Source organism: Prionailurus viverrinus, chromosome B4, assembly GCF_022837055.1.
Source record: "Prionailurus viverrinus isolate Anna chromosome B4, UM_Priviv_1.0, whole genome shotgun sequence".
NCBI classification, from domain to species: Eukaryota; Metazoa; Chordata; class Mammalia; order Carnivora; family Felidae; genus Prionailurus; species Prionailurus viverrinus.
This window is the reverse complement of record NC_062567.1, coordinates 123,468,408-123,495,489: the sequence shown is the minus strand read 5'-3', so window position 1 is coordinate 123,495,489 and position 27,082 is coordinate 123,468,408. Positions and strand designations below refer to the sequence as shown.

General features: G+C 40.6%; 1 protein-coding gene across 2 annotated transcripts in view; it reads right to left on the bottom strand.

Moving 5' to 3' along the window:
- The window catches only part of POLR3B (RNA polymerase III subunit B), a 103,502-nt gene that overhangs the window by 66,848 nt on the left and 9,572 nt on the right, over nucleotides 1-27,082 (bottom strand). For both annotated transcript variants that reach the window (XM_047864883.1, XM_047864884.1), the window contains exons 6-12: nucleotides 24,996-25,096; nucleotides 22,547-22,638; nucleotides 21,296-21,413; nucleotides 19,117-19,225; nucleotides 10,972-11,094; nucleotides 6,128-6,247; nucleotides 3,120-3,254 (exon numbers count right to left, since the gene is read on the bottom strand). In XM_047864883.1, the coding sequence (XP_047720839.1) occupies nucleotides 3,120-3,254; nucleotides 6,128-6,247; nucleotides 10,972-11,094; nucleotides 19,117-19,225; nucleotides 21,296-21,413; nucleotides 22,547-22,638; nucleotides 24,996-25,096 (798 nt within the window). The remainder of the gene's footprint in view (nucleotides 1-3,119; nucleotides 3,255-6,127; nucleotides 6,248-10,971; nucleotides 11,095-19,116; nucleotides 19,226-21,295; nucleotides 21,414-22,546; nucleotides 22,639-24,995; nucleotides 25,097-27,082) is intronic.

Here is a 27,082-nt window from a genome sequence, read left to right as displayed (position 1 = left end):
TCCAAAGTGGAATGTGATTTTATGCTTTTCCCCCTTAAGTTAGGACATGTCCTTCCACTTTTCTGCTAAAATCAACTTTGCAGAGAGGAAAGCCAGGACCCTGGACTTGAGTGTACCATGTCAGAAGTGTTCTAAAAAGAAAACTTCCTCCTCTGAGAGCTTAATCCTTTCTTCAACTCAGACCCAGCAGCTTCACTCATGGAAAGAATATGGGAATGGAAGCAGGTGCAGAGGGGTGAGCAGGATGAAGAGGCCCATTGCAGCAACTTCCTGTGGAAACTGGCAAAAGGAACTTGAATAAGCCTCCTGAACAGAAGCAAATGCCCTTAACCTAAACCACAAAGGCTCAGCTCTATTTTAATTAGTCCTTTACACTTAGACTTTTGTGTCTCAAATTATGACAAAGTTTCTTGGATCCCAGCTGAATTCGCCATAGCCCCCCGATTCAAACGCAAGGAAACGCCTCTTGTCCTAAACAAGTAAAACATTAAGAGCACACTCCACAGAACTACTGCCTCATTAAATTTCTCCCCCTCTAGATTTTTGGTTTAAGAGAAATTACGTTCTCCAGTTCACAGGGCAGTAGGAAACTACAAGGCCAAATCACACAATAAGCCACATTATCTAGGTCAAGAGTAAAATGATTAAAAGAGATGAAACGCTGGTGATAATATTCAACACCTTTCATTGCTAGTATTAGGCCTTCCAGCCAGCTTGCGACAGGAACACTAAAGAGCAAATTATATTTAAGGAAAAAATGCTGACAGCTCATCAATTGATTTTCAATGAAAATGCTAAAAAAAATTAATAAAGAAGTTAAGCTGCTGAAATACAGTTTCACCAATTAGCTTAATGTCAGAGAATTCTAATTAGGCGTCTTGAGATTGCTATTTAGTGTTAAGCCTTCAGAGTGCCAAATTCTCCTTTTCACACAAACTGGTTGCAAAATTAAAGACATTAGGCAGCCTTAATTACATTATCAGAACAGCTGGGATTAGGCAATCTCTGAAGTCAAGACGGCATTCTTTTGTCACAGGGTGGAAATCCCTGGCTTTCCAGGGTGCCGGATTTTTGGTGCCGTTCCATATCTCACCCATACAAAGCGAGCTGCATTAGAAACAAAAAATTTGCAGACAAAGAATAGAGTAATGCTCAGCAAATAATGAACACATTACCGAAAAAGAAAAGGTAGGTGAAAAGATTAAGCCTGAAATCGGTAGGTTTTGCTAACACCTCTACTGGCGGCTGGCCTGCCAGCCCTCTGGTGGCAGAGAGACGGAGGGAAAGCTCTGTGAACCCACTTGGCCAGTGGATCCAGCTCTGTTATCTAAAGCTGAAGCACATTTATACTCCCTCATCCCATGGGGTGTGAAATTAGCAGCTATTGTTTTTACACATTTTTGCCAACACAATGCCTTTTATGTCTTTACATTGTTTATAAAGCAATGTTTTCTTGCACACGGGAACTCTCTTTTTAATTCTAATTTTTTAAGCAACAGGATAGTCTCTCCTCTCCTGACTCCATTACTTATGCTTCTAAACAATCAACATTTTTTTAATGAACTCATTTAACAGCATGATTTTTGCCAATTAAATAACTAAAAATTGGGACTGATGGTGGTGGGGATACCCATGATACCCTGAACAGAGGTCAATCTGAAGGTGGCGGAAAACCCACCTGCTAGCATCAACCATTAACCACACAGAACTTCCCCAGCAGTCCAGACACTAACCTTCTTCCAAAACCTAAAACTGCTATCACTTTTTAATCCTACTTTTAAAGTTTTAGTTGTAGTATCTGTTATCCTAGCCACCAACATCTGTCACATGCAATACTGTCACAGCCTCTTAACTGGCTCATTCCTGGCCTGTTCGTTTCCATATCAGCACTTTCTAAAATAAAAATCAGATCATGTCACTTCCGTGATTATAATTCTCCAGTGGTTTCCCACTACAAGGAAAAACAAAATCCAAAACCCCTTCCATGGCCCACAGACTAGTTCTCCAATGTCCTCTGCACCCTCCCTGCGCCACGCCCCCCCCCCCCCCCCCCCCCCAGTCCCACTGCCTCATGCACTCCAGCTGCCCTGATCCTCCTCCAGCCCCCTGGTGCTGGAACTGTGCAGGGCTGTGCACATGTGCAAAGGGCTATTGCTGGAATGCAGTTCCCAAGGTTGCCTGAGACTGGTTTCTTCTCATTCAATTCTCAGAGGCATGTCTGAGGGCTCAGCTTAAGATACAGCACTTTTTTCAAAGAGATCTTTCCTAATCATGCTGACTAAAGTAACATGCCTTTCCTCCACCAACACCCCAACTCTCTAACATTAGCCTATTTGGGGTTTTCTTTAAACACATATGACTGTTTAATATCATCTCATTTCTTTGCTGTTTACTTGTTCACTGTCTCCCCTACCAAAATGCACTCTTGAGAGCAGGTGCCTCAGACAGTGTCACTCACCAATGCATCTCTGGTGCTTAGCACTTTACAGGGGGATTAGAAAGATGAATATAAAGTATTCTTGCCCCCAGTGAGCTTACTGTCTAGGGCGGGGGGAAGAAGCTTGCAGGTAAAGAATTATGTAGACTTTAGCATATAAATAAAGACCTGAACAAAGTGTCTTTGGTATTTGGAAGACAGAGCAACTAACTTCTCCTGGGGTTCACAGAAGGTTTCAAAGAGGGTGACTCCAAGAATGAAGAATGGATAGCAGCTCCTCAGTTGGGGGAGGGTAAAGGGACACGGGAGAGGGGCAACTTAGGCAGAAGGCAGAACTCAAAGGTGTGGAAGGATGAAAGAGCATCATGGAGTGTTTGGGAAGATGTAAGTGGCCTGCCTTGGCATGAGACAGGGCTAGAAAGGTACACTGGGGCAAGATCATCAGAGACCCCGCTAGAGTCTACACTTTGTGCTACAGAGCAAACTTCTACGAATCCCCCAGAGGAGAGGCGGGGAAAGAGACAGCAGGTAGAGAAATAAGCCCTTATACCTCACCTCGGCCAGAGAGGCTCCGTTTTTATTTAATACTTGGATTCTGAGTCAGCATTAATGCTTTGAAAAACCTTGAACCCCACACCTACACCTGAAGCTCAGGCCCGCTGACATAAAGTAATTAAATCACCTGTCCTGCCAACTCCAATCGCTTGTTACCATAATAGTCTCTGTCGTCCACTTTGTTATCTCCTTGGGCCAGAATCACTCTTCGCACCATCACTGCAGTGTAGATACATTTTGCTCGGAAATTGAATTCTTTAACCTGTAATTTAGGAGTTAGAGAAAATTTCTGAGACAATGCACTTTAGCCACTATCAACTCCTTCCTTCCTTCCCCGTACATTTCATGCCATTCCCTCAAAGAGGTAGAGCCCACCACCCTCCCTGGGCTGGCCCATGGACTCGCAGTTACCACTTCCTTTCTCTGGGTCCTGAGGCACTGAGGCAGTCCAAGAGACTGTCTCTGTCTCTGCTGGAGACAGAGAGGCTGCCTGGAAAAGCAGTGGGGAGCCAGAGCCACTCACTGTAGCTGTCCTGACTTTTAAATGGTCATCCAGAATTTAAAATTCTATTGAGACCTAGTTTTGATATTAAGAATTTTCTAATTCTTTGAATTAGTCAAAACACATACAAATGGCAGAATCAGAGATCTGTATATTATTTAGCCAACAAGGTGTTTTAAAATAAGAATTTCCAATCTGAATGTATTTCGGGGGTCACTGTCCACTTCCACAGATCCCTTGACTTTCCTTTATGATCAGTTCCTGAAGGGAGAGTATGTAACCCTAGAATTAGATCATTTGTGAATAATACACATGAACAATACACTCATTATATAAGCCAGACTACAATATTTGGTTAGTAAGAATGTCTAATAAATAATTCTATCACTTAGAAAGGGTAACGTTATAGTAAATGGAGAGGAATGATTACTCCCTCATGGCCCACATCCCTCATGGCCAATCTCTGTTTAATGGTAAATTAATAAAAAGTAAATACAACTGGCCTTTAAACAACATAGGCATGTGGGGCATCGACTCCTTGCACAGTTGAAAGTCCATGTACAAATTTTACCTCCCCAAAACTTAACTACTAATAGCCTACTGTTTACCAGAAGCCTTATTGATAACATAAACAGTCAACACATATTTTGATTGTTACATACTGTATTCTTACAATAAAATAAGAGGGGAAAAAAATGTGACTAAGAAAATCTTAAGGAAGAGAAAATATATTTATGGTACTGCACTGTACTTAGTGAAAGAAAAAAACAACACATATAAGGGGACCCATGCAGTTTATTTTATTTTTTATTTTATTTTTTAAATATATGAAATTTATTATCAAATTGGTTTCCACATAACACCCAGTGCTCATCCCAAAAGATGTGCTGTTCAATACCCATCACCCACCCTTCCCTCCCTCCCACCCCCCATCAGCCCTCAGTTTGTTCTCATTTTTTAAGAGTCTCTTATGCTTTGGCTCTCTCCCACTCTAACCTTTTTTTTTTTTTCCTTCCCTTCCCCTCCCCCATGGGTTCCTGTTAAGTTTCTCAGGACCCACATAAGAGTAAAAACATATGGTATCTGTCTTTCTCTGTAGACCCATACAGTTTAAACCCCGTCTTATTCAAGGGTCAACTGCATTAAGCACAGGTTCCAAGGCCAAAAGATGGATTCTAGCTCTCTACTAACCAGCTGGGTGGCAAGACAAACCATCCAGCTTGTCTGGACTGGAGAATCTGTACTGTAAGTAAAGGTGGCTGGACAATGTGAACTCTAAAATTCATGGTCTATGGGGCACCTGGCTGGCTCAATCAGTTAAGTGTCCAACTCTTGATTTCAGCTCGGGTCATGATCTCACGGTTTGTGAGTTTGAGCCCCATATCACTATTAGCGCAAAGCCTACTTGCATGCTCTCTCTCAAGATAAATAAACTTAAAATCAAATCAAATTAAATTAAATTCAAGGTACAGGAGATAAACCATCTAGTATTTTAAAAAAGTATCTATGATGGTAATGGTAGCACAACGGTGAGAATGTACTTAATGCCACAGAACTGTATACTTAAAGATGGTAAATTTTGATATGTATTTTACAATAAAAAGAATAAGTGAGCAAGGCCCTATAAGCTTGTTTCATTTGAAAACATCAAATACCATCAGGGCTCCTGGGTGGCTCAGTTGGTCAAGCGTCCAACTTCAGCTCAGGTTATGATTTCATGGGTCGTAAGTTCAAGCCCCACGTCAGGCTCTGTGCTGACAGCTCAGAGCCTGGAGCCTGCTTCGGATTCTGTGTCTCCTCCTCTGTTTTCCCCTTCCCCGTTCACATTCTGTCTCTCTCTCTCAAAAATAAATAAAAACAGGGGCGCCTGGGTGGCACAGTCGGTTAAGCGTCCGACTTCAGCCAGGTCACGATCTCGCGGTCCGGGAGTTCGAGCCCCGCGTCAGGCTCTGGGCTGATGGCTCAGAGCCTGGAGCCTGTTTCCGATTCTGTGTCTCCCTCTCTCTCTGACCCTCCCCCGTTCATGCTCTGTCTCTCTCTGTCCCAAAAATAAATAAACGTTGAAAAAAAAAAAAATTAAAAAAAAAAATAAATAAATAAAAAAAATAAATAAAAACATATATATATATGTATGTATGTATCATATATATACACACACATATGTGTGTGTATATATATGTATCATATATATACACACACATATGTGTGTGTATATATATGTATGAAATATATACACACACATGTGTGTGTATATATATGTATGAAATATATATATATGAAATATATGTGAAAATTAAAAAAAAAACAAAACATCTAACACCATCTCTGCCCTTCAAAACCATGAAATCTAGTAGCAGCACTAATATAGGTATGAATATAAAAAACTGTAATTTTAGATCAAAAGAACCACAAGAGAGTAAACAGGATGATAATGATGGAATACAGCTAACATTCCCAAAGTACAAATAAACCACTGATAATGGGAGATTATTTCCACAGGGGCAGTCCAGTCTTTTTCAGAGTCTCTCTTTTCTTACAGAACCAGATTTTAATTAATGTAAACTTGTATTCAAAATTCTTCAACACAAGGACCCCACAATGACCACAGCTTAGACTTGTTCAGTGCTACTCACTGGGACGTGCGTCAGGATGGTAGAAGCCAGGAGTTCTCTTGCCTCCTCTATTTTGGTCTTCTTTGGTCCACCTCCCCACATCCTTTGCCTCCTTACTTTGTTCCCTATATATTTTAACGCCTATAAAAACAGAATATAATGATGTTTGAATGACACCACTAGAGGAAATTTATTAAACACCAACCCATACATAACACTATAAGCAAAAAGACAAGGATTCTGGTTATAGAGAATGCTGCATGAGGTTTAGTCAAAAATCAACATTTGTCATGGATCAATGACAAAAAGCATTATATGCTGTCCAATACACTGGTTCCCTTATTTTATAGTTTTCTTATTACAGAATTGATACATGATCACTGTAGGAAATTTAGAATATACAAATGAACAGATTATGCGTATATACACACATGCACTACGTATATGAAGCAGCCACCAATCCTCCTCCCAGAGAGAACCACTGTCCACAGTTAACATTCTGGAGCTGTGCCTCTTTTCCCTCAAAAAGGAAGCACATCATGTTAAGACCTCCATCCTGAAAGCTACAAAGCATTGCTGGGAGAAAACAAAGCCTAAGTAAATGGAGGGTTATGTCATTTTCATGGACTAGGAAGGTTTAATAGTGTTAAGATGGCTTACTGTTACAATTCTCTCCAAACTGACCAAAAATCTATTGATTCTACAGTTTACTGGGAAATGCAAAAGACCTAGAATAGCTAAAGTGCTCTCGAAAAAGGAAAGTTGGAAGATTTACATTACCTACTTTTGATTAGAAAGCTATGGTACTCAAGGCAGTGTGATACTGGCATAAGGACAAATAGATCAATGGAAGAAAATACATCCAGAAATAAACCCATGCTTTCATGGTCAGATGATTTTTGACAAAAGTACCAAAGCAATTCAATCCGCAAGGGAAAATCTTTTCCACAAATGGTGTTGAAACAATTAAGCAGCTACAAAGTAAAAAATTAACTCTGACCTCTACCTCACAACAAATAAAAAAATTATTAGTTTAAGTGGATTTTAGACATAAGCATAAATACTAGAACCATATTCTTGCCCTTGGAGTAAGAGAAATTTCTTTACACAGGACAGAAATCAATAACTGTAAGTAAAACCAAAAAAAAAAAAAGTTATGATACATAAATCTGTCAAGGGATTTATATCCAGAATGTTTTTTAAAGGACTTTTAAGTTCAATACTAAAAAGACAACTCAACGAGGAAAACGAGCAAAATATTTGGACATACTTCACCAAGAAAGTCAGTAAGTCCATGAAAAAGTGTTAAACATCAGTAGTCATCAGGGAAACACATATTAAAACCACAATGGTACAGACACCACTAAACGCCTAGTAGAATGGCTAAAATTAAAAGGACTGACAAGACCAAATGTTGGTGAGGACGCAGAGCAATCGGAACTCTCACACAGGGGGGTGGGACTGCAAAATGGTACAACTGCTTGGGAAAAAGGTGTGGCAGTTCCAACTTTATAAAAAGTTATATTCACAATGGCTCTTTGATCCAACAATCCTATGTGTAGGTACTTATCCAAGAGAAATGCTGAAGTGTCCAGGCAAAGGCTTGTACAGGAATGCATACAGCAGCTTTATTCATCCTGAGTGAAACAACCAAGTGCCCATCAACAGGAAAAAATAAACTGTGGTATATTCATACAATGGAATGCTATTCAGTAATAAAATGGAACTGCGTGGATAAATGACATAAAAGCAACTTGGCTGAATATCAGCCAGTACGCTCAGCAAAAGAAACTGGCCACAGAAAAGTACATACTGCATAATTCCACCTATAAAGTTCTAGAACAGGCAAAATTAATCTGTGGTGAAAAATCAGAACAGTGGGGAAGAAAATCAGAGGACAGAGGTAAAAAGTAGCTAAGAAGGGGCATGAAGGAACTTTCCAGGGTAATGGAAAAATATTCTACATCTGATAAAAATTATGCACAATTGTGCAATTAAGACTTAGAATTTATGTATGCTGAAATGTACATATAAAAATGAAGTATTAAAAACTAATCAAATAACTGGTGAGGAGTAGGTAGACATTTACATGAAACAAGAATGTCAAAGCGTTTTGTAATTATCAAAGCTGTGTGGTGGGCACATGAGGATTCATAATACTAATCTGTATACTTTGTATGTGTTGAGGTTTTCCCATAATGAAAAGTTCTTTTTTGTTTGTTTGTTTTTTTAAATTGGCTTTCCGTTAGAAGAGAGGGCTAGGATTCCTGATTCTTTACCTTGAAATTCCTGTCCCCAGTTGAATGTCTGGGAAATTTCTTTTCTGTGCTTCAAAACTTAGCTCAGGTATCACTTCCTCTCTGAAGCCTTCCTAACCCCACTCCTTTTTCTCTACTTGAATTCCTTATGGATAAAGAACTAAGTGCTTTCTTTCCACTTCAGACCACACCGTAATTTGATTGTCTATTTATGGGTATGTCTCTCCAACTAGACGTTGTGTCATCTTTTTCTTTGATTCTCACTGACTGGTTCAGGGCCAGGAACTGAACAGAACTCCTCCGTGGTGAGATTGGGACATCAGACCCAGGATCTTCTCAGTTAAACATCCGTTAGAGCAGATGATAAACTAAGACTGTGCCAAGCCTTGCTGCAGGGACCTAGCAGCAAGTGGGGACCGAGTAACTAATGAAAGCAAGCCCACGGTCAGTGGGAACTGCCAAGAGACAGGCAGTTCAGTCTTCCCTAAACTAAGCTGTCCTCATTAAATTTTGGTCTTCCAGTTCCCTTGGGAAAGAGGCTAAAGATCCTTCACTTTGAGGGAAAAACAGAGGAACACAGGGGAGCCCAGTATCCCTTCTATATAGCAAAAGTCAGCTCTTCCCTAAAATAATTAATAATGTTGCCAAGGGTTCATAGTGTGAGGGTTGGGGTAAGAGCCCAGTCTGGTCACGAACAGGCCAAGATGACACCCCCAAGTGCATCCTATCCTCCAAAAGGCTAATAATTTCTTCTCTCTATACCACAGCCCTTGACAAGGATGATAGAAAACATCCGTGACCAAGGCCCAGCAAAAGGCTCTGTGGGCAGAAGGAATGGAGGAGAGACTGAGAAGGGAGGCATTAAACACAAACACAACGCAGGTAGTTTAGCAATCCACTAAGTGCCATGTTGTCAAAAGTTCTATTATAGAAGAATACACTGCAGATCTGCTCCATGTTCACTTAGAATAACAAATAGCCACACTGCCCGAACTCGTGTTCAACTTACCAACCATTTCGGAGTATGCATTTCTCTATAGCCTCTTATTAGCTGCGAATAATTATTCAATGTTCTAATCCAGCACACAGAGTACAAACCATGTCAACCTTACACCCCCTGTTTGTATATTCCCCGCACCTTTAACTGAACTTCTCTCATTCAGTTAGCTAACTTTCTGTCAGCACCTATTTAAAAAAAATAAATGATTTTGCAACCCACTATTTAGCCTTTTCACACAAGCCACACCATGGTGTTACAGGGTTATCTGAGCAATAATGATGCTATCTGTTATAAAATGAATATTCACAGATCTCACTGAATCCGCTGAACTACCATTAAGGTAAACTGCTCTTCCTCAGTATTTCGTAGCTTTGAAGGAGAGAGCGTGTCTCCCCACATTGAGCCAACTCCTGGCTGTTTCTTAACGTTTCCTCTTCATGTTCTTGGAACCCTTGTACAGTACAATTCCAGTTGGAAACAAAGATTCATGAACACTAAATATTTCCTTTTCAATAAAGACCACAGATAGATCGTCCTAGATCCAAACAACTTCTCCTGATGCCACCTGCCCAATAACTGGAGCTATTACTCAACTGCATAAAAAGAGGAAGGCAGTAATAATAATCCCTACTGGTTTGTGCCTTGGGTTTATATATACACTGACGTACAACGATCAACCTTCTTGAATGTTTTTCTGGCTCTAAGAAAACATCAACACACACTAACAGATAGATGTAAGTGGGAAAATGCTACCTCTACAAGCATCCTGGGTAACAAGGAAAAAGCAGCCTGGAATTTACACCTTGTTGAAAGTAACCCACAGAACAGACAATGTACGTATGGATACGTAAGAACAGTCTGTTGTGCTTCGATAGCGGGGAATCCCTGCCTCCCAGGGCTATGAGTAAGGCCACCACTTTACATGGAGCAAAGTACTTTACAAATGTGGGACTAAACATTCTAAATGTGGGCATTAGGGCTCCCTGTCACCAGGGCAGGAAGTACAATTCATTTTATTATGTTTAGCATATATATCTCCCTGTCTTCATCTTTGAGTGTTGTGTCCTAAAATCCCCAGGTTCCAGCTAGGAATTCCTTAGCAGGTCGATGAAGGCTCTACAGAGCTCTACCCTGGTAAAGGGTTTCTGATCTTGAATTTTCTTGCTGATGACACTGGGAATTCAGAAAAAGGGATTCAGACCACACTGGACACTGAAAGCACTGAAAGCAACTGGAAGTAGGGAATAAAAGGGAAACTGAGGAGAACTGAGGGAAAAAAAAGTCTTCTACACTGGAGTTGTTGTAGTTCAAAATCATAAATCATTTAGGCAAATAAATGAAAAAAGCACACTTGCTATTGTATCAGAACAAAAGCCTCTTGGCCACATATCCCCCTTCCAAGTTAGACACCACAGGCTGATAATCTGTCAAGGCAAATTCCTTCTTCCAATTCCTAAAGCACAAGTCAAAGAAGCTTCTCTACTGGTCCTCCCCAACACCCTCCCACACCTACACCCCAAGAAGTGACTGCATCCGATGCTTTATCCATGGGCAGCATTAAATCTCCAATTCCCTTTCATAGCAAAGGACGACATGAAAAGACACACCTGCATCTGTGTGAAAATCTGAGCTTTCTGGCACTCTTCCAGACTGGGCCCAAATGCAGCCATCACGTGCTCCTCTGTTCCAATCATCTGTACAATTTCCTGGTCACTCTCCACACCCATGGCCTAGGAAGGAAAGAAAAGATAGAAAGAGTGTTGGCTTTGTGTTAACTCACTGACATTTGCTTATGCTAATTCGGCATTGTTTGTGGGTATTACTTCTAAGCAAAAGCTAGCTCTTTTCTCAGAAACGGTGCCATCTGGCATTGGCAGCCATAGCACAAGCTGCAGAAGAACCTGAAAACAGAAATTTTGATTCGGAAGACGAAAACAAACATTCTCAAGCACTTTTTGCATGTGTGTCATCTTCTAAAATGTTTAAATAGCCTAGGAGTTTCATCATGAAAAAAGGAGGTAGGAAGGTATAGTGGAGACACTGGTCACAATTACAAAAACAAACTGAAAACAAAAACAAAAACCAAAAAACAAAAACCCCAAAACAGCCAAAGGGCACTAATCAGAAAATACACATCGCTGAAAACAAACAGAACCCCAATTAATTTTGTCACAAGACTAATTTTTCTGAGAACTGTCAAATCGTTCACATTTAGGCTAAAGGGATTTTTCTTAAAGGATGTTTTACCTCACTAGTCTGGAGATATCAAGCTATCCTTTACGCAAGTTTAAAAAGAGGTTTTTTAAAACACTAAAAACACACTCAAGAGGTTTAGGAAACCCGCTTCTCTTAAGTGTTTCAAGGTGGCAGCCGGCAGCACAGGTCTTTGTAGATTCCATATGGCACGAAGGCTCACTCCTTCACACACTTGCCTGGAATTCTGCCACATCAAGAAATAGAGCATAATCTCACTACACCTCTCTTGGCGGAGAAAGAATCTGCTTCTTAGAAGTTAGGGGAGAAGTTATGTTTGCATTAAAATTCTTCCTTTAGCTATGCAGAGAAAACAGAACCAGGAATAACTATCTAGTGAGGATTCGATGCTCTGGTTCCTAGTTCTCCACACACGAGGGAGAAAGGGAAAACTGAATCTCAAGTTCCAGTAAGGAACATCGAGAACACGCGCCGGAGTACAACAGAGAGGGCACCTCTCTAGGTCAAGGGATCTCAGGTGTCCATCCTAAAGCAAGGTCAAAGACAGACCTCACAACCACTACCGTCCCGTCACCTTGTCCACCTCAGTTTTCTTCATTTCTGTAACAAGAAGATTCAAAATTCTACAGTCCTCCGTTTGACTCTGAGTAATCTCTCATCCAGAAATTCCATCTGGATGCTTTAGAATCAGATGTCAACTTACTCAAAGTTCGAAGCTTTCGGGGGGCGGGAAGCTAAATATATGCTATGTCCCCCCTCTGAGGCAAACCGTAGCGGTTTAGAAAAGGTTCGCCAATTCTTTGACCCTCTCTACGAAAGGTAAAAAATTAATTCTCCTCTTCGAGTGTGGGCCAAACTTAATGACTCGCTTCTACAGAAAAAAAGGTGGAAGCCACAGAGTACAACTTCGGAGCCTGGTTAGAAACAGCACTGCAGGCAGCCTCTGGCTTGCTCTTTCTCTTAGAGTGTTCCTCTGGGGTGGGCGTGGGGGGGTGGGTAGAGAAGCTAGCCGCGGGTAGTGTCATGAAGACACCGGAGCCGTCTATGGAAAGGTCTGATGTGGAGGAGCCACCATGAAGGCAGACCTTCCCACGCCCCAGCCCAGCCTTTGATGACTTCAGCCCTGGCTGACATCTTGACTCATGAAAGACCCTGAGCCTGAGCCACCCAGGCAAGCAACTGCCAAATCTCTGACGACAGAAACTATGCTGAATTTGCACAAAAACTAACAGACCAACTTTTGGCATTAGATTCACTACTGAGACTTACCAAAAAAACCTTTTTAAACATGTAACTTGTTTCATCCAAACATTTTTTTGTTTAGTGAACAATAAAGATGCTCTCAGGACACAAATCTCTTTTGTATATTTGATTTTCATGTCCTTTTATCTCTAATTAAAATGATGCATTTGTTCACGTCGATGCTAGGCATAAACTCCACTGTTTAAAAATTACATAAATTCGTTAAGACACTCAGCACTTCATGGATTAAAGGAGAGCAATCCTCGAAAATGATCACTTCTAATTTTTAAACAAATGAAACAAAAACAAGACCCTAGATTATCCTTTGAACAAGCACTGAGTGCATGTGCTCTGACAGCTATGGCCCGTACGGACAGCTGTATACGTTTCCTCCTTGGTCTGCAAGAAGCCAGCCAGAGATACCAGAAGAGACCATTTCTCTGTGAAAAGCTAATCAGAACATAAATTAACTTCCACTTGTCAATCTCAAAATAATATTATCGGGTTCTGGGGCACCCGGGTGGCTCAGTAGCCTGAGCATCAACTCTTGGTTTTGGCTCAGGTCACGATCTCACAGTTCAGGAGATAAAGCCTTGCATCAGGCTCCACACTGACAGTATGGAGTTTGCTTGGGATTGTCTCTCTCTCTCTCTCTCTCTCTCTCTCTCTCTCTCTCTCTCTCTGCTCCTCCCCTGTGCTCACACGTGCACGCTCTAAAATAAATAAATAAAACAATTTTTTAAAAAAAGAATGTTATGTGGATTTCAATGGAATAAAAATATAAGAAAAACAATACTAGGGCAACTAATTTGCAGTAGAATCCAATCACCCTTCTCTAAAATCTTTGATAATAAAACTTTGCAACTAATACACTACCCTCTCAGAGGAAAGTGCAAACACTAAAAGAGAGCTATATGGGCAGATGCTAAACCTAGTATGTCCAGATAATACAGCAGGACAAGGTCTCACTGGGACAGAAAAAGAATCTTGGAGCTGAACTGGCAGTAGCTTTCTGGATCCACCCACCCCCTTTCTTTAGGCATGTCAACATCTAAATCTTCTGAACTAAGGCCACCTGGATTATTTTAATAATTAATTTTTAGTTTAGAAATCTCCAAATGGGAGAGACTATATACTTCATCACCCATTTTGGTGTTTAATAATAATGAAAAAGTCCTTCCTCATTTGACATTATTATGAATTTTTGCTTCAAGTTGTCCCAAGGCTGAATCTAAGCGGTAATTTGATAACTGCATAAAATTTTCAAGTGTTCTAACATGGATCTAAACAGACTGCTTAGGCCCTCCAAATATTTCTAAGCCATGAAGTGAAGATATGCCAAGCACATGGTAAATGACACCATATGTGCAGAAAGAATCATCAGTGGCAAAGCTTTGCTCTACAAGGACTAAACTCTTCCTATACTGGGTCTCTGAACCACAGGGTGATAACTCAGGTCATCATCAAAAGCGCTCTAGCTCCAAAGACCAAACTGATTTTGTGACTGTTTAGCCTTGGGATGTCACAGCTACAAATAAATGGCATATTGCTATGGAAACGATAGCAAAATGCCCAACCATTTTGCTTCACAGACATAATTTAGACATCTGAAAACTAGCTTTTATATATGGAACTCTTTGTACTCCAGATATCTGAAATCATTTCACCTGATTAAGTCAGAAATAAGTGCTACATAATGACCTTGTGAACAATTAGCAGAGACAATACGTTTCAGCAGGTCACCCAGTCTGGCCATCAGCAATAAGATGAACAAAAGTAAGAGAAGATGCTCTTTAAAAAGCGGCATGAAATCTCCTTGGATGGCCGCGAAGTGTGACTACAAGTGTGACGTTTAAAGACAGACGCTAATGAGAAGAGAAAAACCTGCCCACTGATGGGGATATGCTGAAATATATCATGTGAAAGATGGGAAGGGATTAAGTCCTTCAAATACCTAATATTCAGAAGTCTCTAATCTTTCTTTAGACAGAAATCAATCTATTATTACTCAAAGTGGTCTTAGCAGATAAAAGAACTGTAATAGCCCTCTTTCACTCTGCCGTTTTTTCTCTTCAAAGATCAACAATTTTAATGTAAGTTGGTTTCCAAGAAACAATGCCCAGCTCCCTTGAAATCTGATCTTTTCTGTAAAAACTTTCAGACTACAGATGCCATCACAGTGCAACTGCTGAATACTTGGGAATACAAAATGTAAAGGGGGAAAAGATTCATGGGCAGGAGAACCTTTGTAGTGATTCAAGTCCATAAATAAGGCTGATCTAGGTCTTAAAAGCTTTAGCCATCATATTCAGACCCAGCATGAAACCTGGAAACCCTGCTGCTTCTGTCACTTTTAGCCAATTGTTGGTTACAATCAACAACCATCAAGTCCTAATGACTGTCAAGGTCTGTGTTAGGGCCACACAACACAAAAAGAGAAATGATGTGACTTTCCTGGTCGCCCAGTTTATTTTGCTCCTGCATAAGGACAGCGAAGGCAAGAGAAACAGTATCTTCTTTCTAGGCCATCCACTTTTCAAAATACGCGTGATTTCCTTTGCTCTTCACAACAAACCCTCTCAGGTGAAATTTTCACTTTATAGGGGAGTTATCCAAGATTCAGGGAGACTGGGAAATCTGTCTGGAGGTCACACAGCTAACAAGTGGAGAAGTGGGAATTAGGCCTATGTCTGTCTGGTGCTAAGCTCTCCCAAATCCCGTGCTGCTCCCCAGATGGAAAAGTCTTAGAAGTTATCAAACAAGGTTCCATCAGGCTTTTAAAACATCCCTCTAGCGGGAGACCACAAAATGTGACTACCTGCGACCAATGTATTTAGTTTATTCAAACAGAAAAGTTTTAATTGGTTGTTTCAATTCTTACACATGGCTGATTAGAATATAAGGTTACATTTCAGGAAGAAAGTTTGGCAACATGCACCGAGTTTTTTAAAAACACATGTAATTTCATTCCCAGGAGTTCAGTCTCACAAAATATTCAGCAACATGCACAAACACATATGTGGAAGAATACTCAGGGCTGTGCATAAGATGGAAAACTTGGAAAAAATGGCACCTGAATGTTGTCCTACAAGAAATTGGTTAAATAGATTATACCACCCACACTTCCGTACAATGCCTACCAGAAATAATGATGTAGCTCTGTATTTACAGATACAGAAAGCTATTCACAATTCACTGGTAAGTGAAGCAGAAAAAATAAAATAAAACCCATGTATATATTACAAAAGCAAAGGAAAAAGGGTCTGAAAAAAAGTGTAGCGGAAAATGGAATTCTGCTTCTCAGTGGCTTTCTAAATTTGTACAATTCAAGAACTGTTGTATAATCTCAACTACACATTACCTAAAAATGCATATTGCTAACTTACAGGCCCATTTTAAAAAGGATTTAAGTTGGCTCTAAATACACATACACATTTGCAACATAATAAACAAATTTGAAAGAAACGGTCTTATCAAAATTTTGTTACCTAGCCAAGAAAGCATTTAATAAAGGTTTTCTGATTTTAATGTGTCCATGTGTCTAGTGATGTATTTTCCATGCGAATGATAAAAGACTATGAGCATTAGAATTAATTTGTAATTTCTGGTCTAAGGAATGCAGTCCTATGCATCTTTAAGCCTCTAAAATATCCATAGAAGTCCTTTGATGCATAGGAACACACTGCCCTCTGCTGGAGATGTAATTCTACACAGTCAGATGAAATTCTCTTTACCCACTAACCACCGCTATGGACACAAGACACTGCAGGGTACTAGGGGATCCTTACGAGAAATGCCAAAATTACTTCCATTCTTTAAAAATATAAACCTTGAAGAAATATAATGAAAAGCACATTTAAGACTTCTCTTTGCCCCCCCCCCCCCAATATAATGGTACTGCTACTGTGATCATCATTGTCAATCATCACTGTCCTAAAAGGAAAATAAATGCCAGCATCTCAGAGAACTTATAAGCACATTAAGTTGCACTAAACATTAAAAAAATCTCCTACAGTCCTCTCCATGTAATTGCATTCAGAATGCAGTTATTTCCTGAGTTAGAGAACCCAGCTGATCAATACCCAGGAACAGCCCGGGGCATCCCTCCCAGCGACCAACTAGAGCCTGACAGGAAGGGGTCCGTCTCCCCACCTCCTGGGCCCTGGCCGGGTCACAAGTCCAACAAGACAAGTTCAAGTCCTTCTCTCTTACTCCTCTGAGGTGTATACCCAAATGCTTTTTTCCTTTTAAACCAGCTTAGTTACCTCCATCTCAGAGGCTCTCTATTTTCTCCCCTTGCAGCCCCCAAAAGGTTTCAGATATCGTTAACAACTGCTGAGCAGGAACATTTAACTCCAAAGTGAGTTAACTCTAAATGAGAAACAAGTGTTATCAACCCCTAAAATCACCCCACGTCCCCACTCTCAAGATCTCTTCAGTACTGACTCAAACTGAACTCTTCATTTCGATCAGCCCTAGTCAGGATTCACTTCTGGCCCATACACAGTTGGGCACGGGTCTCCTCGGCTGCTGTGCTCTCCGGAGGCACTGCAAACCCTGAATGAGAGAACACTGAAGCACTGAACCAATGGGAAATGCACTTGTGTCCTGCGGGCCTCTGGTTAGGTTTTCCTCCACCCATCAATACAGAACCTTGTTTGACATGGCTTTCTCCTTAAGGACACCTTATTCAATGTATGTTGTTGACTCATTAGCACTGAACTCACAGCCAACAGCACTTAACTCATGCCTGAACGCAGCTTATCTGACACATGTGTTTTCTCCATAAGGCACATCATGGCCTTCTTGTGCTTTGAAAAAATAGACATCACTTCAGCCCCTGGCTTGGGGGCCACTTTAAACAGCAAAATCCCCCCTCCCCCCAAAACACAAAAATGTGAAAAAACATGGCACTAAAGAGACTATGGTAAGGGCTCCTGTTTACAGCTTGAGAGTGGAAACAAGAAGGCAGAATGTCACCTTCTTCGACCTCAGCTGGGAACATAGAGCTTGGGGACTCAAATTTGTCACTGCTCTGAGCCTGTGCATGTCTGTGAATAACTGTAAAACCACCACCAGTGATGATTTCAGGGTCACAAATAAATTTCAGCACGTATAACTGACAAGTGCAAAATTCACAAATGCTGAGGGTCAACTGTATCACATGATGGTATTTTTAAATTTCGCTTAGTGACTAATACTACAAGTGTTCATAAAATGTGGGGAACATTTAGGTCCCAGAGCAGGTTAAACGGGCTGCTGTGCGGTCACAAGTATATACAATTTAAACATAATTTCTGTGTGAAAATATCTTTTGGATTCTATGTCACCAGTTCATAAACAAGCTGAAAAAAATCAATTTTAAAATTCATATTTATGTAGAAACACACCAGACTCCCGGGTCCACAAAAAAACAAACTTGGGGGGCGCCTGGGTGGCTCAGTTGGTTAAATGTCTGACTTCGGTTCAGGTTGTGATCTCACGGTTTGTGGGTTCCAGCCCCACCATCCAACTCTTTGCTGTCAGTGAGAAGTGGAGCCGGCTTCAGATCCTCTGTTCCCTTTCCCTCTCTCTCTGCCTTTCCCACATGCACATTCTTTCTCTCTCCAAAATAAACACTAAAAACAAAAAACAAAAAAAACTTAAACTCTTTGACCTAGAAAAGTCTACTGCTAGGAATTCAGTCTACAGATACCCCTGCCCCTGTATAACATGGTACTACAGCATTTCTATAACAGCAAGAGATGTGTGTATCCACCGATGGAGGGATGATTAAACTGTGGTACAGCCATGATAGAATAGTTTGTCAAACAGAATGTGGTAGCTCTGTACCAACTAATAACACAATCTCCAAGACAGAAGTTACAAAAAAGAAAACAAGCTAAATGAAAAATGGTGTGCAATGTATGCAAGTAAAAAACAGAACAAAACTCTACCATGTACTCATGTGCTAGTACAGGCATAGACTGTCTTTAGAAAGATGCACAAGAAACCAGTAACAGTGGTGTTCCTGGGTAGAACAACTAGGTGGTTAGGTATGGGTGGGTGGAAGGTTTACTTCTCACTTTACCCCCTTAAAATTTTTAATTGTGTAGCTACTAAAAAATAGTATTTTTTAATATCTGAATCCTGATCTTAGTAGCTTTCAATTTAAAATATATTACACACCTGACAATTTATCTATGCCACAAATCTTTCTATTCCTAGAACTCTTTATCCTCCAAATTTCTAATTACGTATGAAAACAAACCAGAAAAAGACTCCTTACAATTTCCAGTAGGTACCTGCAGCCTTACCTTAAATATGATTACAATGGGAATATCCTCTGACAAAGTATTGTGCCGCAAATAAAATCGACCTTGCTTTACAGCCATATTGGTTCTGCTTTTTTTCTCATGGGTAGAGCTACAGGGAAACAAAAGTTGGTTAAACTGTGTCCCTGCCTGGTTTCAAGCTAGTCACATGCAACAGCAATGATCAATAAGGTTCACCAATCAATAACCATCTGTAAGGTCCTTCCTAACAGATACCTTTTAACAATGCACAACTCGCCACTTCCACGAATATTTAAAATCTACTACGATGTTTCTTTAGCTTTGAGATTATGGTGAAAGTGTTGTGGGTCAACGAGTGACACTCACCAATTCATTCTGATTTACTTCACTTTGATCCCACCTGAATTGCTTTCAGTGTGGGGTACATTCATGAGCAATTTTATACATTTCCAAAGATAAACCTCAAAATGAGCCCCTATGTACTAGGAGTATTTAAATCAACAATTCAATAAAATATATTTACTCTTATTATATACATTGAAGCCAAAAGAAGCTAAGAAATCCCTTTTTATTGGTATCTATTAACTACAAAATTACTAATGGATCTAAAAACATTTCTGGCACACCTGGGTGGCTCAGTCGGTTAAGCATCCGACTCTTGGTTTCGGCTCAGGTCATGATCTCATGGTTCATGGGTTTGAGCCCTGTGCTAGGTTCTGTGCTGACAATACAAGGCTTGTTGGGATTCTCGCTCTCTTCCTCCCTCCCTCCCTTTTTGTCCTTCACTCACTCACATGCGTGCATGCGCTCTCTCTCTCAAAGAATAAACTTAAAAACAATTAAAAATTTTTTTTTAAAAACCCAAACCAGGGACGCCTGGGTGGCTCAGTCGACGTTAAGCGTCCGACTTCAGCTTAGATCATGATCTTGCAGTTTGCAGGCTTGAGCCCCACACTGGGCTCTGTGCTGACAGCTTGGAGCCTAGAGCCTGCTTCAGCTTCTGTGTCTCCCTCTCCCTCTGCCTCTCCCAGCTTGCACTCTCTCTCTCTCTCAAAAATAAACATTAAAAAAACCAATAACAGCTCCAAGCTTAATAGTCACAAAAGTAACTCCTACTGATCACCTGCTACATACATGTGATGCTACATACCCACCCCACTTATACTGGCTCTCATATCCTACATACTAATACTTACTTTGAAGTAGTGTCTCCAAATCATGTATGAGGAAACAAAGGCTTAGAGAGAAGATGTGTAACTGCCCACCCAAGTGCCTCATAGCTACTGAACAACTTTGGGATTCAAATCCCAAATCCCCGGTTCCAAAAAGTAGTAAAATAGAAAGACATGGGTTGCAGAATTATTAGATCTGGGTTCAAATGCTGGCTACCTCTTCTGATCAGTAGGACCCTGAGCCCAAGGCCTGTTACTCAGCAGTAAAATGGAGATAAGCTCACTTATCTTGGAGGGCTGAGGGGACAAATAATGTAGAGCACCATTACTCTGCCTGGCTCCTACTGACTGCTCAATAAACGGCCACTTATTGTCAGCTGCCTCTCCATCAGAAAGGGGGCACAAAGTCTGAGTTAAGCAATTCATTACAGGTCATCAGAAGACAAACTATTGTATACGGACATCATAACTATGCTATGATATTTTTTGTTCCCAAAACTCATTAATTTGCAAATTTCAAGTTACCAGTGATAATAAATTAGTGAAAAGAATTACAGGACACAAGAGATGCTGCTGTAGGAAAAGGAGTATGCTGTAAAAGAGGCTGGTTAAGAACACTAACAATAAGATGTTAAGTCCATGACAGAATCCAAAAAATATTAAATATAAAGTAATCTCTGATTGTATTCCATGTAGGAATATACATGTAGAATGATCAAAGAGTAAAAACAACATGGAAAACTGAAGAGTGGTTTTATATTTCTTTTTTCAAAGTTCCTTTAATGCAACAAAATTCAACTAGAATAAAATAACTAGTGGCCTTTTCGACCACGGTCTTACACACTTTTCATTGCTAAAAATTTTAAATCAATACTCCATGCTTACAGCCTCACACAATAAACTGAACAGTTAGATAAGTATTTTGCTGCCTGTTACCAGACATAACCGGCTACCTCTGTCCTGAAAGACAATCATCTGATGTTAAGAAATACTGATAATTCCATTAATACCATCCCTGCTTTCCGTACCTGGTAACTGAAGCACCAACAGCCCCTTTCCTGTCAGCCTCCACAATGATCCTGTTCTTAGATAGCTGCTCTTGGATTAGAATCACTTTTTCTACTCCTTTAACGATGAAGTAGCCACCTGCCAAAAGGAAACAAGAAAAGTTTCACCACCTGTTCTGACAGTGTGATTTAGTAACAACTGTCACCTTCTGCTCCATGGCACTGACCAACACTCAATTAGAAGGGGTTTGCTGATACCGTTTTATGAACTGATGACCATATCAGCAAATGATTTTATAAAAATGTGCTACAAGAAAATAAACTTGAAGACAGGGAACAGATCTTACTGGCATACATATTATCAGCATCTGACAGACACAAGAGGTGAATGAAAAAAATGTGTTAAATAGTCTTCAGATTTCTTAAGCACAGAAATAAGCAACAATCTTCAATATAAGTTCAAAATTGCCCTACCTTTTCTAACAAATCAGTGACAACAGTAGACTAAGATTATGTTTCCTAAAATTTCTATACTCAATAAAACCCATAAAACATTATCATAGCTTTTTTTTGCATACAATTCAGAATAAAATAAAGTGGACTTCATTTTAATTTCAGAACATAAACAAAAAAAGCAATATATTGACTTATGCACCATTTTGTTATAGTCTAGGAAAGTCATGATCTTTGTTAACCTCTTTCAAAATCTTCTATGATTCTACACCAGTGTAACTTTAAAGGAATAGAGTAAAGCAACTATAAATTAAATCAACGTGAATTGAGGAATTAAATATTTTTCTGTTAAGTGCTAAGCTTGAAACTTTACAAAATAAACTGCCTAGAAATGAGTACAAACATGTAATTTTTTAAAATTTTAACAAAAGACTTTTGGTTTTTGCCCCTTTATTGCATTTAAAATAGGCTGAACTTTTTTCCACCTAGCTAAACAAGTAACTTCATAAGATTATTCTTAAATTTCTACGCATACCAAAAGAAATCATGGGGCAGAGACAAAAGTCTGACAAACCGTAACAATAAAACACATGTTGGAGTGTTAAAGTTTCAAACCTGCAATCAAAGAGGAAACAGTACTCCTTTTAGAAATGTTGACCTCAGAATAAAGTTGGGGCCAAATTTCCAGACGTTCTGTGAACACAGTTTTGTCCAAGTTCAGGTGGGTATTGTTTTTCAGAAAAAATGTTAAAGCCAACAGCAAAAGCAAGCCCAAAAAAGGGTGGGAGAGCAGGAGCCAATCCAAGGAATCACACATACCTGGATCTAAAGGACATTCATTCAGTTTGGCAAATTCTGCTGGCGTCTTCCCTGTAAGAACACAGTTTGAACTACGCAGCATTATGGGCATTCTGTTGAAAGTAAAAGAAAATATCACATAAAGCCTGTCACTGGCAAAATGTCACCAACGGGTCTGCTTTCGTCTTTCACATTTTAGAAAAGGCAGAGGAGGGGTAGTTACATCAAGAGCCAAGTGAAATGAAGTATTTCCTCAGATAATTGCTCTTCTAGTTCAGATAACAAAAACTCCAATGTTGGCTTTCCTTAAACTTTGCAGACAGACTTTGGTCTTCAGAAACGGCAGCAACTCTTCACTCACGGTCAACAAAGGGACCCTCATTTGTTACGCAGAAATACCACAATGAAGCAAAGTAAGAAACGAGAGAGTATCAGGACTTACCAGGCAATCTTAAGAAAGAACTAAACAAGACTTCTACATGAAAAATATTAATTCAAAAATCTATGAATAGGCTGAATAATAGATCTGCCACTGCTGCAGACAGAATTATTGAATTAAAAGAGAGCTGAAGAAATTATTGCGAACATATTTCAGAAAGACAGAGCTAAGAAATGTATCACAGAGCATAAGAGGGAAGGAGAGTGAAGAGGTCTCACAGGCATCTAATCAGATTCTAGATGGAGAAAACACACACAATGAGCAAGATGTCCTATTCAAAGAGAGCATAGTGGCTACGGACTTTCAAAAATGTATGAAAGCCATAAACTCACACAATCCTATCTACTCAGAATACATAAAAGGAAAGCCACATCAAAACACACAGCAGTCAAGATACAATCATCAAAGACAAAGATTTAAAAGCCAGAGAGAAGAAAAGGCCGCTTGCCAACAAGGGAAGATGACTGGTCAGATAGCTGCACACCTGCAATTTACAGAGGACAGCGGAGGGGCATGTGCAAAGTGTCGAAAGTCCCCATCAAGCTAATTTGTGCGTTCTGTGAAGTCACCATTCAGAAAGAGGTCCACTTAAGGATATTTTCAGGCTAAAACAGAGAAATTCAGAATTTGTAATAAATAGTGTCTAAAGTTGACGTACCAAGAAATAAAGGTATAAACACAGCGTTTAAAGATCTGGCTGGGATGACCACCAGAATAAGAGAAATGGTCACGAGGTTGGGAATGAGACTGGGGGAGGAGGAATGGGGGGGTTGCTTTGTGGCAAATGTTCTCATGTGCTATTTGATGTACTTGGATTAAATGGAAATCTTTTTAGCTCAAACAAACCCCACACAACACTTACACAAGGTAATGTCTGTAATGCAGACAGTGCATGGAACATATGAGCACTCTAATTCACAAAGGTCACTTTAAGGAATGCAAAAAATGCTATCTTCTACCCCGGAGTCCGGCACATGGCAGGTGTCCACCAAACACTAGTTACATGCATGCCCTTCCTTGCCTCCTCTTAACTGTGATTTAAATCCTAGATCGTACTAGTTATGCTTTGCTCCTGTCTCTCTAGTCTTCCCTTCACCATATTCAATCTGGGTAATAATTTATTAATGATCCAAGATTTAACTGGACACACTATGGTCTGTATATGAGAAAGAGGAAAGGTCTTAACACTGATAAACAGTCCTGCTAAAACAAAGATTAATATTCTAATATCCCAACTTATTTCCCTAACTGAAGAGTGAGGACAGAAGCAACACAAAGAGCCCCTTCCTTTAGGGCACTATGGGGGAAGGATTTGTTAAACCTGTGTGTTTCCATTACTCTGGACCTACCACAGCACATACCAAATGGTACCACAGCTATTCAAGCCTGCCTTCCTGGGCAGCTGGGAATGAAGACAGCCAATAGGAGTTGTATCTAAGTATCTTCTATTTACTGGACTACCCAGCAGAGTGTATCACAAGTGACCAACAAATGGTGCATATTCACTGAACCTGTGGATATTTATCATGCCTTTAGCACTTCTGAAGGGTGAAAAAAACACTTGGCCAGGAAGGGTTTGCACAAAGTTTAAAGTCCGACACCATTATCAAATTCCCAATATTGTGGGTTTTGCCCATTTCTACAGATGAGTCAGTATATTTCCCTAGTTATAGGGAAATGCTATCTTATCTAATGGTTCCCTAACAGCCTGGTTCACTGAAATGCTATCTTATCTAATGGTTCCCTAACAGCCTGGATTTCAGAAGGAAATGAAAGCATTTTCCTTAGCTTTACAGAAAAGACCTCACAATTAAAAACAACAACAACCACAGCATTGCACTGGACACTGCTCGAGTGCTCTGCTTGGGCTGACTCACTGGATCCCCAGAAAAGACTCTCATGGAGCAGACACCATTTCCCACATTTTTCACATGAGGAAATGGGGCAAAGGGAACTGTAGTACTTGCTCAAGGTCACCCGATAGGGCTAGAATGCAGGCAGTGTGGCTCTAACTCAGATGTCATTTCTCACCTGCCAATGGGTAAGGCATTACGGATGATTCTTTGGCTGCCTCGGGTATATTCAATATCCACTGTGATGGGGGCAGAGTACGTCATGTCCCGCAGACGGCACTGAAAGAGAATCAGACAGTCAGTGCTCCTTCTCCCTGGAAATCAAAGAGTCCTGAAGCTTCCAAGAATTCCGTCTCTGGTAGCAGTATGGCCTATGCTGAACTGGGTCTGTTCCATGTGTTGCCTTAAGGGCACTGGGAGTGAGGAGCCTACCTTCTCCATGAGGAACGATGTTGGCCACTGATCTAGACATCCCCACAGCATCTCTGCCCTAACAGCCCAAAAATGGAACAATAAATCTGGTACTGACTTTCTTCTCACTATCTGATGCCATCATCAGTCTGCTTCCCATCTGTGAAGCAGTTAGACTGTTCCTTGACAACTGGGTCCATGGAAATTAATCAATGTAGTTACCAATGTGGTTAACAACCAGTATGATACCTAAAGTATACACATACAGAAACTAACTGTATCACGAAATTCTTTTGTTTTTAAATTTTTTTTAGTATTTATTTATTTTTGAGAGAGAGAGACAGAGCTTGAGCGAGGGAGGGGCAGAGAGAGAGGGAGACACAGAATCTGAAGCATGCTCCAGGCTCTGAGCTGTCAGCACAGAGCCCAATGCAGGGCTCACACCCACCGACGGTGAGATCATGACCTGAGCCAAAGTCGGACACCCAACCAACTGAGCCACCCAGGCACCCCTGTTCACAAAATTCCTTAACAAGTGGTATCTTATAGCACAAATCGTTCATCACATCATATTACAATTTCTGAATCATTTGGGGAACTCTGGAGATTACTGGTGTGTGCCTTAGTTTGACAAGGTGATGACTCACTAAATGCCCTGACATGGCACACCCCACCAAATCTTCAGCCCTTCTCTGAGCCGTGACCACATAGTCAGACACGGCACTCCACCAAATCTTCAACGACTTCCCTGTTTTACTGATGGTGATCAGGTGGCTTGTACTCTCAAAAAGAGAATCTCTCTGAACGTCAACCATACAATTCATGGTACTGAATCCTCCCTCTGGCTTCAAGTGAACCAAAGACAGTTAGGTTTAAACTTTTTCTGCCTTTCTTTCCCAATGCCTGAGATCCAAAAATATTAGATACCCTTATTACTGATGAGTATTTTATATTTAATTAGATTGAGCTGTCTCCTTCAGGCCACTCCAAAGGCGGTGTGGCCTAGAGGCTCAGAGTGTGCACCCTGCCGTCTATGCCCAAACACTGGCTGTACCACTTCAGTTCTGCACCTTGGTCTCCTCCTACGTACAAAGGGAATGAGAATCATTTTAATTCCCAAGGGTATAAATACATATTTTTAGAATAGTTCCTGGAACAGGCTACCTTACAGACAGAATCTCATTTTTATTAAAAATCTAATGTAACACCCATGATAGGTAAACATGTGTGTGTTTTAACAAACTCCTCTCCTTCAAATGGAAATGAAATTCAACAGATGTGGTAAACACAGGGACCTTCTCCACAGGCCCCAAACTACTCCCGTGAGCTCCCTCTGCCGCCCTCAGCCTCTCTGTTATCACAGGACTGGGCTGTGCTGGGGGCTCTGCAGCAGCGCCCCCCCCCCCCCACTCCTGCTGTGGGTGCCCTGGCTGCCCACCCACCTGCTCTCTGACTCTCCCCATCTCTCCAAGGATCAAAATCCCTCCGAGAATCTTCATGCCCTTTCTCTCTTACTGCAATAATGCCCGTATGTTTTCTCCAACATCAGGAAGAAAAATTATGACAACTGCAGCCTCAGGCTTCTCGAACTACTTCAAACTACTTTGCCTTCTCTCTTCTCACGCTCAGTGATGTAGTTCAGAAAAGGACGTGGAATTTGCTAATTGGCTGCCTAGTTCTAAAATAATTAGAAAACTCCAGCAAATGGAGAAGGAATGGGGAAGCGGGGAAAGCCATACTGGTGCACACGTTTTCCAACATTCCAAACCTCAACACAACTTCACTTACTGTACCTATCTTACCCTTCCAGGCAGTCAGGTGTGCAAGCCCTGGTGTCTGTTTCAAGTATTTTGT